Genomic DNA, 13,074 nt, shown 5'->3' with positions numbered 1-13,074 from the left:
GGATTGAGTGTTCGTTGCAGTATTCACCGTGGTTGCTAGTTCCAGCAAAATAATTACCATGATTCATCTCGATTGAGAAGTTTTTCGAGGATACACACGAGTGTGTGTATCATGTATTAGAGAAAGAAAAGGGGGTAAAGAGCCCCATCCACCGGAGTCTTACTTGCGGTTACACGCGATTACATGACGACTCTCCGTCTACCCTCGCTTGAGAAGTGATTATTGCATTTTTTTTTCCTACAACAATAGATCATTTATAGCCCTTTTGCATTTTCCACAAAAACATTACTCCCTCCGTCCCATAATATAAAAACATTTTGCAAGCTAAATCAGCTTGTAAAACGTTCCTGTATTATGGGCCGGAGGGAATACTATCTAAAGCATGCTTATTTCCCCAACAAGTGTAAATGCCAATGCCCCAAAAGCATAATGATATAACACAAGCATCCTCATGTGTGTTTATGTATACAAAAACATCATTTTCCTCACCCCATTGGCTTTTAATCAATACCCCATTTTCTCAAATCAGCAAACCCACAATTTCCGAAAACCCTGAATCCAAAAAGTCATATTTCCCCCAAATTAATGCCCATGATGAATCAGTACATTTTACATGCCCAAAATCCATGAGTTGGAAAACCTTAAGGGCCTGTTTGGTTTCAATAAGTCAGCTGACTTATAAGTCAAGTGACTTAAAATCACTGACTTATAAGTCACGTTTGTTTGGTTGTCACCTGACTTATAAGTCATCCGACCACACCTTTTCACCTTGTTTTTTTATGTAAAGATGGTGGGACCCACACAAAAAGGGGTGACTTATAAGTTTTAAGTTGGGGTGGAGCAACTTATGACTTATAGGTTGGGTGACTTATAAGTTGAATTTGTTTGACAAAATAAGTCATTTTTTTACTTTTTGACTTATAAATTGATGACTTATTTATAACCAAACAGGCCCTAAGCCCACCAAACCCCCAATTCGTTGTCCTATATAATAGCGCCCTCACCTCGAGCACCAACCAATTTTACTCGTATTTATTCGGCCCGCAGCGCCTATTGACCATTTCCACACGCAGTGCGTCATAAATAAGGTAAGAAGTTATATCATGTCAGATATTTATTATCAACAAAAAAAAAGTTACGTCATGTCAGATAGACAGCTCCGGGCGATTAATGGTTCGAGTTCGATGTCTCGCCGTGTGCTCCCCGTCAACGAAGCTGCTGGTAAGGACGTGTCGTCCTTCCACTGCCGCTCTCTGGTCTCTGCGTTTCTTTTCTTGACATCCTCCGTCGATCACCAATCAAATCCAGGTGCTCTGCTCAGACGCCAAAGGCGGTCCATCCAGGCAGCCGCCGCTAAGCTTTGACTGCAGCAACCATGGCAATGTTTGCCGTTCTGCTGCTGCTGGCAGCGCCGCTGCTTCCACCGGCAGCAGCGCAGCGGCCGCCGGGGTGCCGGCGGCAGTGCGGCAACGTGACCGTCCCCTACCCCTTCGGAATCGGAGCGCGCTGCCACCGTGCCGAGGGCCGTGGGTTCCGGCTCGAGTGCGACGACACGCGCCGCCCACCGCGCCTGACCGTGGCCGGCTACGGCCACGAGGTGGTTGCCATCTCGCTCGCCTCCGCCGAGGCCACCGTGCTGCTCAACGCCAGCCGCGCCTGCTACGACCGTGCCTCCGGCTCCGGCCGCGTTCTTGGCCGGCGGGAGTACCCTATGGCCCTCAACGGCAGCGCCTTCCTCTTCTCCTCCATGAAGAGCAAGTTCGTGGCCATCGGCTGCCCCGACCTGGCCTACTTCGTGGACGACGGGGGGTACTACGTGACCGGGTGCATGTCGGTGTGCCGGCCGTCGGAGCGCGCGCTGCCCGGGTCGTGCCGGGGCGACGACGGCTGCTGCCAGAGCAACATCCCGCTGGGGCTGGCCTCCTACCGCCCGCACCTCCGCAGCTTCGGCCGGCGCCAGCAGCAGCAGGGAGGGACGTTCCTGGCCAACTCCACGGGCTGCGCCTACGCGTTCATGGTGGACGCCTGGTGGTTCTGGTACGCCGGCTCCCACTTCAACAGGACGGGCGACTTCGCCGTGCCCGTCGTGCTGGACTGGGCCATCAGAGGCGCCGGCGCCGGGGCCTCCTGCGCCGCCGTGCGGGAGAACGCCACCGCCTACGCGTGCCGGAGCGCGCACAGCGTGTGCCTGGACTCGACCAACGGCCCGGGCTACGTCTGCAACTGCAGCAGCGGCTACGAGGGGAACCCCTATGTCCTCGGCGGCTGCATCGGTACTAGTCCGACTCCAGTATACTCTGTTCCCGAAATTCTTGTCCCGTCGCTCAGTTCTTGCTCATCGTACTGACGAATTCTGTCAAACTGGCTCAAACTGAAGATGTGGACGAATGCGCGCGACATGATCTGTACCCGTGCTACGGCGTGTGTACCAACACGCCAGGCAGCTACCTCTGCACATGCCCCAAGGGGTGGAGTGGAAACTCTACCGTGCAGGATGGTTGCCACCAGCAAGACAAATTCACATTAGCGTTGAAGGCTGTCACAGGTATAACATGCTTTGAGTCGTCAAGTTTTGTTCCAAAACATGAATTTGACAGAAATTCATGGGCACTAGCCTCTAGCTACCTTGTATTACTAATAAAACAGTTTGTAATTATGAACAATTTGTTCAGGTGTAAGCATAGGAGTGTTCATGGTGATCCTGGCGTGCTTCTGGGCACACCTGAGTCTTCAGAAGAGGAGGATGCTGAGAGCAAAGCAGAGGTTCTTCGAGCAGAACGGTGGCCTCCTCCTGCAGCAGCACCTGGGTTCGCTGGCCAGCTCCGGCGTGGCGTTCAAGATCTTTTCCGAGGAGGAGATCAAGAAGGCCACCGGCAACTTCGACGAGGCGCGGGTCCTCGGCCGAGGAGGCAACGGTGTGGTCTACAGGGGCGTCCTCCCCGGCGCCGGCGGCTCCACCACCGTTGCCATCAAGAGGTCCAGGGTGGCCGATGAGAAGCAGCTCAAGGAGTTCTCCAAGGAGATGCTGATCCTCTCGCAGATCAACCACAGGAACGTGGTGAAGCTGCTGGGATGCTGCCTCGAGGTCGAGGTGCCCATGCTCGTCTACGAGTACGTCCCCAACGGCAGCCTCCACCGCTATATCCACGGCGGCGGCGGCAAGAGCGAGGCGCCCTTGCCGCCCGGGGAGCGCCTTCGCGTCGCCGCCGAGTCGGCGCACGCGCTCGCGTACATGCACTCGTCCGCCTCGCCCCCGATCCTGCACGGCGACGTCAAGTCCGCAAACATCCTGCTCGACGGCGAGCTCACCGCCAAGGTCTCCGACTTCGGCGCGTCAAGGCTCGCGCCCGCCGACGAGGCCCAGGTGGCGACGCTTGTCCAGGGAACCTGCGGGTACCTCGACCCGGAGTATTTGCTCACGTGCCAGCTCACCTGCAAGAGCGACGTGTACAGCTTCGCGGTGGTGCTGCTGGAGCTCCTCACCGGGAGGAAGGCGTTCTGCCCGGACGGGCCGGAGGAGGATGACACCAGCCTCGCATTCTCCTTCGTCACGGCTGTCCAAGGGGGAAGGCACCGGGAGATCATGGACGGAAATGTCAGGGAGGAGCTCGGGGACGAGGTGATAGACGACGCCGCGGAGCTGGTTATACGGTGCCTGAGCTTGACCGGTGAGGAGAGGCCGACAATGATGGAGGTTGCCGACAAGATCGAGAGATTGAGAAGCTGCGCATGCAGAAATGCAACCGTATAGAAAAAAAATATTAGTGAGCAAATGTTTAACTATTTTTTCTAAATAGTTTTTTTAGTGTACCGGCACACCATCCGTCCTTGGTGTGGTTTGCGATTTGTGTTATTGGATGGCCCACAGCTTTGTATCTCACTGCCTTCCAACAGAGCCCGGTCTGTATTCACTACTCCCAACGTCACGGTTTAAAAAGCGCGCTTGGAAATTTTTCGGAACCTAGATGGTTTTTTGTTGGTTGTGAGATGGGTTAAAAAATAGCATTTATATTATGCATGCATATAGAAATAGTATATCGAAATACTAATTAGCTACTAGAAATAAATGCAATGCGCTCTAAACTTTGTCTATTATGAAAATGCACGCAAATTTAACCGTGCCTTCTAAACTGTGACGGAGGGAGTATTACTTTAGGCCCACCTCTTTTAACTCTTTCTCTTTACTTTCCCACCACAGCCGCCTCCTCGGTTTGACCGCATGCAAATTAAATCTTGTTTTTTATTTTCTCTTTAGCAATTCCATTCATTCATATCTTTAAAACTATAATAAATTTTTAGAAACTTTTTATATATTTGAACTCCTAGCGCCAAGACCTTTAGAACAAGATCAATCTTGAATACATTTAAACATGATTAAATTTCAACGTTTTAAATGAGCGAAATCAGTTTTCTGAAATAACTGAAATAAGTTCTTTGGATTGAGTGAAACCAATTCTTTTGAAATGAGATTTTTGTTTTTGTTTTTCATGTATATGAAACGCATTTCAGTGCAAAATATGCAAAACTTGTTATTTAAAAAATGTGAAACTAGTTACTCAAAGAAATGTGAAGTTGATTATTTCCAATCGGTTTTAAAAATTAAGTGAAGTCTATCTTTGAAACAAGTGAAATTGTTTTTTCAATTGAGTGATTGTAATGTGTTTTTCTGAAACTAGTGAAATGAGTGAAGTCTATCTTTTGTAATTAGTGCAATCAAATTTTTGAAACAAGTGGAATATAGTATTTTAATTGAGTGAGTGTAATACGTTTTCTAAAATGGGTGAAATTTGAGAAATAAGATACATGAAAAAATGAAATATATTCATTGTTCTGTGAAACTGTCTATTTCAAAGTTTGAAACTGATTTTTGTGATGAGTGAAATGCGTTTCAAGATATTTCATAAATATGAAGTGAAATTAGTATTAGAGATTGTTTTTGTATAGAGTGAATTAGTTTTCCAAATCAGTGAATTGTGTTTTTCAAACTTGTGAAATACTGATTTCGGAATGAGTTGAAGTATATTCTTTGAAATGAGTGAAACATTAAAAGTAGTTTTTGAGATATATTTTGTAATGACTGAAAACAGTTCTCCAATTCAGTGAAATGCTTTTTATGATGAGTGACCTATGTTTAATGAAGCGAATGCTTTTTAGTAATAACTGAAATCGGTTTTTGAAATTATTGAAATCAAAATTTTCAAACGATAGAAATAATTTTTCTTGCAAAACGAGTGAAATCGATCTATTGATGATTGAAACTAGTTTTTGGAATGAGTGAAATTATATTCTTAAATGAATGAATATGAGTGAAATTTGTTTTTCAATTTGAGTGAAATATGTTTTTTGAAATCAGTGAAATTGAATCTAGTTCAAATATATCCATACTCGATCTTATTCTGAAGGTCTTCTCGCTGTGAATTCAAATATATAAAAATATTCAAAATTGAAGTTTTCATTCAGAAGAAGATATCTATCATCCAAAATTTCACAATGAAATTAAATGAAAGTCTTTTGATGGGGAGAGAGTCAATATTTTAACATGGATGCAACCGGTCTTCTATGAACATTCTCTCTCTCTCTCCTGACAAAAGCTGACAATAGCATGCAAAGGACCCACATTATATTGTATTCTGTAAAAATGTGTCAGTCTAGACGGTGGTATTACCATTGTATAAAGTTATCGCTGCAATTACTAACTTATACGAAGGGGGGCAGCACAGATCTTGACGAAAGTGACCAATGGTAGATCCAACACCGGAACCTCCCGGCTCCGGTAAAATAACTTACTCAGGGCGTTCATGTGCTCCTCCCATAGAAGGCAAGTACAGTCCAATCACATCTCATGTATCAAAAGTGACAAAGCACTTGGTCCCCGCTCACGCCCCATGATTTCTCAGCAAGATCCCAAGTGCATGCATATTTGGCGTTCAAAAAAATTTAAACTCCATAACTTTTGATTCGAGTGTTGGAATTCAGAACCGTTTTCACCGTCGGGTTTCTCGCGACGAATGCTTCAAAACTAGATATTCATATGGGTAGGTTTCGACAAAAAAAATCATGGACAACTTTGAGTGCAATGGAGGCAACTTCTGTGCTATAGGCAAGCAACTCCTTTTTTGTCTAGTAGGGCTGCCTGTTAGGTTGGTTTGCGTAAAAACCAGAAAATCACACGAAACATGAGGCGCCTTTAGTGCTACATGCAATCAACTTCACTGGGCTATTTGTACCTATGATTTTTTGCTAACATTACCCCAACTTGCATATCACGGATGCTCAATTGCCTATTGTTGATCGTCAGTTGCCTACGGCTGAGTCTCAGTTGCCTACAAATACTTTGAAATTGCCTGGTATGGACGCCTAGTTGCTTGCTATTGGTAATTAGTTGCCTACCATTGCTTCTCAGTTGCCCTGCAATATTACGAAGTTGCGTATCATTGTTTTTCTAAGTTGCCTACAAACATTATGAAGTTGCCTACTGGTAATGCTTAGTTGCCTGCCGTTACTATTTCAGTTGCCTACAATACATTGAAAAGTTGCCCATTAGTGTTGCTAAGTTGCATATCTATGAAACTAAGTTACTTACCATACCAAAAATTATTGTGTGTAACTAAGTATGATGTTAAGCTAGTCACTAGCCATGGCAGGCAACTTAGGATAATTTTAGCCTACCTCGAAAATTAAGTTGTCTACATTGTTGGAAATATGCCCTAGAGGCAATTATAAAATGGTTATTATTGTATTTCCTTGTTCATGATAATTGTCTATTGTTCATACTATAATTATATTAACTGGAAACCGTAATACATGTGTGAGTACATAGACCACAACATGTCCCTAGTAAGCCTCTAGTTGACTAGCTCGTTGATCAATAGATGGTTATGGTTTCCTGACCATGGACATTGGATGTGTTGATAACGGGATCACATCATCAGGAGAATGATGTGATGGACAAGACCCAATCCTAAGCATAGCACAAGATCATATAGTTCGTCTGCTAAAGCTTTCCTAATGTCAAGTATCATTTCCTTAGACCATGAGATTGTGCAACTCCCGGATACCGTAGGAATGCTTTTGGTGTGCCAAACGTCACAACGTAACTGGGTGGCTATAAAGGCACACTACGGGTATCTCTGAAAGTGTCTGTTGAGTTGGCACGAATCGAGACTGGGATTTGTCACTCCGTGTGACGGAGAGGTATCTCTGGGCCCACTCGGTAATGCATCATCATAATAAGCTCAGTGTGACTAATGAGTTAGCCACGGGATCATGCGTTACGGAATGAGTAAAGAGACTTGCCGGTAACGAGATTGAACAAGGTATGGGGATACCGACGATCGAATCTCGGGCAAGTAACATACAGATAGACAAAGGGAATTGTATACGTGATTGATTGAATCCCCGACATCATGGTTCATCCGATGAGATCATCGTGGAACATGTGGGAGCCAATATGGGTATCCAAATCCCGCTATTGGTTATTGGCCGGAGAGATGTCTCGGTCATGTCTGCATGGTTCCCGAACCCGTAGGGTTTACACACTTAAGGTTCGGTGACGCTAGAGTTGTTATGGGAAATAGTATGTGGTTACCGAAGGTTGTTCGGAGTCCCGGATGAGATACCGGACATGACAAAGAGTTCCGAAATGGTCTGGAGGTGAAGATCGATATATTGGACGAAGGGTATTGGAGTCCGGAATTGTTCCGGGGGTACCGGGTGAGGACCAGCGTGTCCGAAAGGGGTTTCGGAGGCCCCGGCAAGCGTTATGGGGCCTTATGGGCCAAGGGGAGGGGGCACATCAGCCCACTAAGGGGCTGAGCGCCCCTCCCACCCCATCTCACGTAACTTGGAGAGGTGGGGGCGCCTCCCCTAGGGCAGCCACCCCTCCCGGCTTGGGGGGCAAGTTTCCTAGGGGTGGGGGCGCCCAAACCCATCTAGGGTTTTCCCTGTGGCCGCCGCCCCTCCCCTAGGGAACCCTAGAGCGCCTCCTCCACCCCCTTTGCCCTATATAGTGAAGGAGAGAGAGGGTAGCCGCACCCCTTCCCCTGGCGCAGCCCTCTCCCTCCCCAACACCTCCTCCTCCTCCGTAGTGCTTGGCGAAGCCCTGCCGGAGAACTGCAAGCTCCACCACCACGCCGTCGTGCTGCCGGAGCTCTCCCTCAACCTCTCCTCTCCCCTTGCTGGATCAAGAAGGAGGAGACGTCCCCGGGCTATACGTGTGTTGAACGCGGAGGCACCATTGTTCGGCGCTTAGATCGGAATCAACCGCGATCTGAATCGCTACGAGTACGACTCCTTCATCCGTGTTCTTGTAACGCTTCCGCATCGCAATCTTCAAGGGTATGAAGATGCACTCCCCTCTCTCTTGTTGCTAGTCTCTCCATAGATTGATCTTGGTGATGCATAGAATTTTTTTGAATTAGTGCTACGTTCCCCAACAGTGGCATCATGAGCTAAGTGTATGCGTAGATTCTATGCACGAGTAGAACACAAAGCAGTTGTGGGCAATGATTTGTTCAATTTGCTTACCGTTACTAGTCTTATCTTGATCCGGCGGCATTGTGGGATGACGCGGCCCGGACCGACTTTACACGTATGCTTACGTGAGACTGGTTCCACCGACTGACATGCACTTGATGCATAAGGTGGCTGGCGGGTGTCTGTCTCTGCCACTTTAGTCGGATCGGATTCGATGAAAAGGGTCCTTATGAAGGGTAAATAGCAATTGGCATAACACCGTTGTGGTTTTGCGTAGGTAAGAAACGTTCTTCCTAGAAACCCATAGGAGCCACGTAAAACATGCAACAACAATTAGATGACGTCTAACTTGTTTTCACAGGGTATGCTATGTGATGTGATATGGCCAAAAGGACGTGATGAATGATATATGTGATGTATGAGATTGATCATGTTCTTGTAATAGGAATCACGACTTGCATGTCGATGAGTATGACAACCGGCAGGAGCCATAGGAGTTGTCTTAATTTATTTATGACCTGCGTGTCAATGAAAATGCCATGTAATTATTTTACTTTATTGCTAACCGTTAGCCATAGTAGTAGAAGTAATAGTTGGCGAGGCAACTTCATGAAGACACGATGATGGAGATCATGGTGTCATGCCGGTGACGATGGTGTTCATGCCGCGCCTCGAAGATGGAGATCAAAGGCGCAAGATGATATTGGCCATATCATGTCACTTTATGATTTGCATGTGATGTTTGTCATGTTTACATCTTATTTGCTTAGAACGACGGTAGCATAAATAAGATGATCCCTCATAAAATTTCAAATAAGTGTTCCCCCTAACTGTGCACCGTTGCGAAAGTTCGTTGTTTCGAAGCACCACGTGATGATCGGGTGTGATAGATTCTAACGTTCGCATACAATGGGTGTAAGCCAGATTTACACATGCAAAACACATAGGTTGACTTGACGAGCCTAGCATGTACATACATGGCCTCGGAACACAAGAGACCGAAAGGTCGAACATGATTCATATAGTGGATACGATCAACATGAAGATGTTCACCGATGATGAGTAGTCCGTCTCACGTGATGATCGGACACGGCCTAGTTGACTCGGATCATGTATCACTTAGATGACTAGAGGGATGTCTATCTGAGTGGGAGTTCATTAAATAATCAGATGAACTTAATTATCATGAACATAGTCAAAAGGTCTTTGCAAATTATGTCGTAGTGATACGTCTCCAACGTATCTATAATTTTTGATTATCCATGCTATATTATCTGCTGTTTAGGACTATATTGGGCTTTATTTTCCACTTTTATATTATTTTTGGGACTAACCTATTAACCGGAGCCCCAGCCCAGAATTGCTGTTTTTTTGCCTATTTCAGTGTTTCGAAGAAACGGAATATCAAACGGAGTCCAAACAGAATAAAACTTTCAGGAACGTGATTTTCTCACCGAACGTGATCCAGGAGACTTGGACCCTGCTCCAAGGAACAAAAGAGGCGGTCACGAGGGTGGGGGGCGCCCCCCTAGGGCGCGCCCCCCTACCTCGTGGGCCCCTTGTTGCTCCTCCGGCGTACTTCTTCCTCCTATATATACACATGTACCCCCAAACGATCAGAACAGGAGCCAAAAACCTAATTCCATCGCCGCAACTTTCTGTATCCACGAGATCCCATCTTGGGGCCTGTTCCGGAGCTCCGCCGGAAGAGGGCCGTCATCACGGAGGGCTTCTACATCATCCTAGCCTCTCCGATGAAGTGTGAGTAGTTTACCTCAGACCTTCGGGTCCATAGTTAGTAGCTAGATGGCTTCTTCTCTCTCTTTGAATCTCAATACAAAGTTCTCCCCTTCTCTTGTGGAGATCTACTCGATGTAATCTTCTTTTTGCGGTGTGTTTGTTGAGACCGATGAATTGTGGGTTTATGATCAAGTCTATCTACGAATAATATTTGAATCTTCTCTGAATTCTTTTATGTATGATTGGTTATCTTTGCAAGTCTCTTCGAATTATCCGTTTGGTTTGGCCAACTAGATTGGTAGTTCTTTCCATGGGAGAAGTGCTTAGCTTTGGGTTCGATCTTGCGGTGTCCTTACCAGTGACAGAAGGGGCAGCAAGGCACGTATTGTATCGTTGTCATCGAGGATAACAAGATGGGGTTTATTTCATATTGCATGAATTTATCTCTCTACATCATGTCATCTTGCTTAAGGCGTTACTCTGTTTTTAACTTAATACTCTAGATGCATGCTGGATAGCGGTCGATGAGTGGAGTAATAGTAGTAGATGCAGAATCGTTTCGATCTACTTGTCACGGACGTGATGCCTATATACATGATCATGCCTAGATATTCTCATAACTATGCTCAATTCTGCCAATTGCTCAACAGTAATTTGTTCACCCACCGTAGAATACTTATGCTCTTGAGAGAAGCCACTAGTGAAACCTATGGCCCCCGGGTCTATTCTCATCATATCAATCTCCATCACTTTAAACTTGCTTTGCTTTTTACTTTGCTTTTACTTTTTACTTTGCATCTTTATACCAAAAATACCAAAAATATTATATCTATCAGATCTCACTCTCGTAAGTGATCGTGAAGGGATTGACAACCCCTAATCGCGTTGGTTGCGAGTAGCTATCGCTTTGTGCAGGTACGAGGGACTTGAGCGTGGGCTCCTACTGGATTGATACTTTGGTTCTCAAAAACTAAGGGAAATACTTATGCTACTCTGCTGCATCATCCCTTCCTCTTCGGGGAAAACCAACGCAAGATCAAGACATAGTAAGAAGGATTTCTGACGCCATTGCTGGGGAGTCTACGCAAAAAGTCAACATACCAAGTACCCATCACAATCCCTATCTCTCGCATTACATTATTTGCCATTTTCCTCTCGTTTTCCTCTCCCCCCAATTCACCCTTGCCGTTTTATTCGCCCTCTCTCTCTATCCTCCCTCTCTATTTGCCTCTTTTTGCTCGCTTGCCTTTTTGTTTGCTCGTGTGTTAGATTGCTTGTTTATCGCGATGGCTCAAGATACTACCAAATTGTGTGACTTCACCAATACCAATAATAATGATTTCCTTAGCACTCCGATTGCTCCTCTTACCGATGCTGAATCTTGTGAAATTAATACTGCTTTGTTGAATCTTGTTATGAAAGATCAATTCGCCGGCCTTCCTAGTGAAGATGCCGCTACTCATCTGAATAGCTTCGTTGATTTATGTGATATGCAAAAGAAAAAAGATGTCAATAATGATGTCGTTAAATTGAAGCTATTTCCTTTTTCGCTTAGAGGTCGTGCTAAAGCTTGGTTTTCGTCTTTGCCTAAGAATAGTATTGAATCATGGAACAAGTGCAAAGATGCTTTTATCTCTAAGTATTTTCCTCCCACTAAGATCATCTCTCTTAGAAATGATATTATGAACTTTAAACAACTTGATCATGAACATGTTGCATAAGCTTGGGAGAGAATGAAATTAATGATACGTAATTGCCCTACTCATGGTTTGAATTTGTGGATGATCATACAAATTTTTTATGCCGGGTTGAATTTTGCTTCTAGAAATCTTTTAGATTCGGCCGCGGGAGGCACTTTTATGGAAATCACTTTAGGAGATGCTACTAAACTCCTAGATAATATTATGGTTAATTATTCTCAATGGCATACTGAAAGATCTTCTAATAAAAAAGTGCATGTGATAGAAGAAATTAATGTTTTGAGTGGAAAGATGGATGAACTTATGAAATTATTTGCTACTAAGAGTGTTTCTTATGATCCTAATGATATGCCTTTGTCTACTTTGATTGAGAATAACAATGAGTCTATGGATGTGAATTTTGTTGGTAGGAATAATTTTGGTAACAACACTTATAGAGGGAATTTTAATCCTAGGCCATATCCTAGTAATCCTTCTAATAATTATGGGTAATTCCTACAACAACTCTTATGGAAATTATAATAAGATGCCCTCTGAATTTGAGAATAGTGTTAAAGAGTTTATGAATTCACAAAAGAATTTTAATGCTTTGCTTGAGGAGAAATTGCTTAAAGTTGATGATTTGGCTAGAAACGTTGATAGAATTTCTCTTGAGGTTGATTCTTTAAAGCTTAGATCTATTCCTCCTAAGCATGATATCAATGAGTCTCTCAAAGCCATGAGAATTTCCATTGATGAGTGCAAGGAAAGAACCGCTAGGATGCGTGCTTCCAAAGATGCCTTTATTAAAGCGTGTTCTTCCAATACCTATGAAAATCAAGATGAAGATCTAAAAGTTATTGATGTGTCCCCTATTAAATCTTTATTTTGCAATATGAATCTTGATGAAACTGAATATGATCTTCCTTTACCTAGAAGGCGTTCTAAAAATTCGGAGTATTTAGATCTTAATGATGAAATTGATGAAAGTGGGATTGAAAGAAATAAAAATCTAGATGTTGCTAAACCCACTATATTGGATTTAAAGGAATTTAATTATGAAAGTTGCTCTTTAATTGATTGTATTTCCTTGTTGCAATCTGTGCTAAATTCTCCACATGCTTATAGTCAAAATAAAGCCTTCACCGAACATATTGTTGATGCCTTGATGCAATCTTAT

At 44.6% G+C, this 13,074-nt stretch overlaps 1 protein-coding gene across 1 annotated transcript; it reads left to right on the top strand.

Annotated features, from left to right (window-relative positions):
- The first annotated feature begins 1,203 nt into the window (after positions 1-1,203).
- On the top strand, positions 1,204-3,960 carry LOC123104228 (wall-associated receptor kinase 2). Its single transcript, XM_044525993.1, has 3 exons — positions 1,204-2,273; positions 2,378-2,545; positions 2,673-3,960. The coding sequence occupies exons 1-3, from the start codon at positions 1,376-1,378 to the stop codon at positions 3,749-3,751; spliced, it is 2,145 nt and encodes a 714-aa protein (XP_044381928.1). The 5' UTR covers positions 1,204-1,375; the 3' UTR covers positions 3,752-3,960.
- The last annotated feature ends 9,114 nt before the right edge of the window (positions 3,961-13,074 follow it).

This window comes from Triticum aestivum, chromosome 5A (genome assembly GCF_018294505.1).
Source record: "Triticum aestivum cultivar Chinese Spring chromosome 5A, IWGSC CS RefSeq v2.1, whole genome shotgun sequence".
NCBI classification, from domain to species: domain Eukaryota; kingdom Viridiplantae; phylum Streptophyta; class Magnoliopsida; order Poales; family Poaceae; genus Triticum; species Triticum aestivum.
This window is presented reverse-complemented; position numbering and strand designations above follow the sequence as displayed.

Bases quoted from the DNA above. Each gene is read 5' to 3' on its own strand.
- LOC123104228 (XM_044525993.1), top strand. From the start codon at position 1,376: ATGGCAATGTTTGCCGTTCTGCTGCTGCTGGCAGCGCCGCTGCTTCCA. The intron at 2,274-2,377 runs GTACTAGTCCGA...CTCAAACTGAAG, and splicing joins TGTCCTCGGCGGCTGCATCG to ATGTGGACGAATGCGCGCGA. The intron at 2,546-2,672 runs GTATAACATGCT...CAATTTGTTCAG, and splicing joins AGCGTTGAAGGCTGTCACAG to GTGTAAGCATAGGAGTGTTC.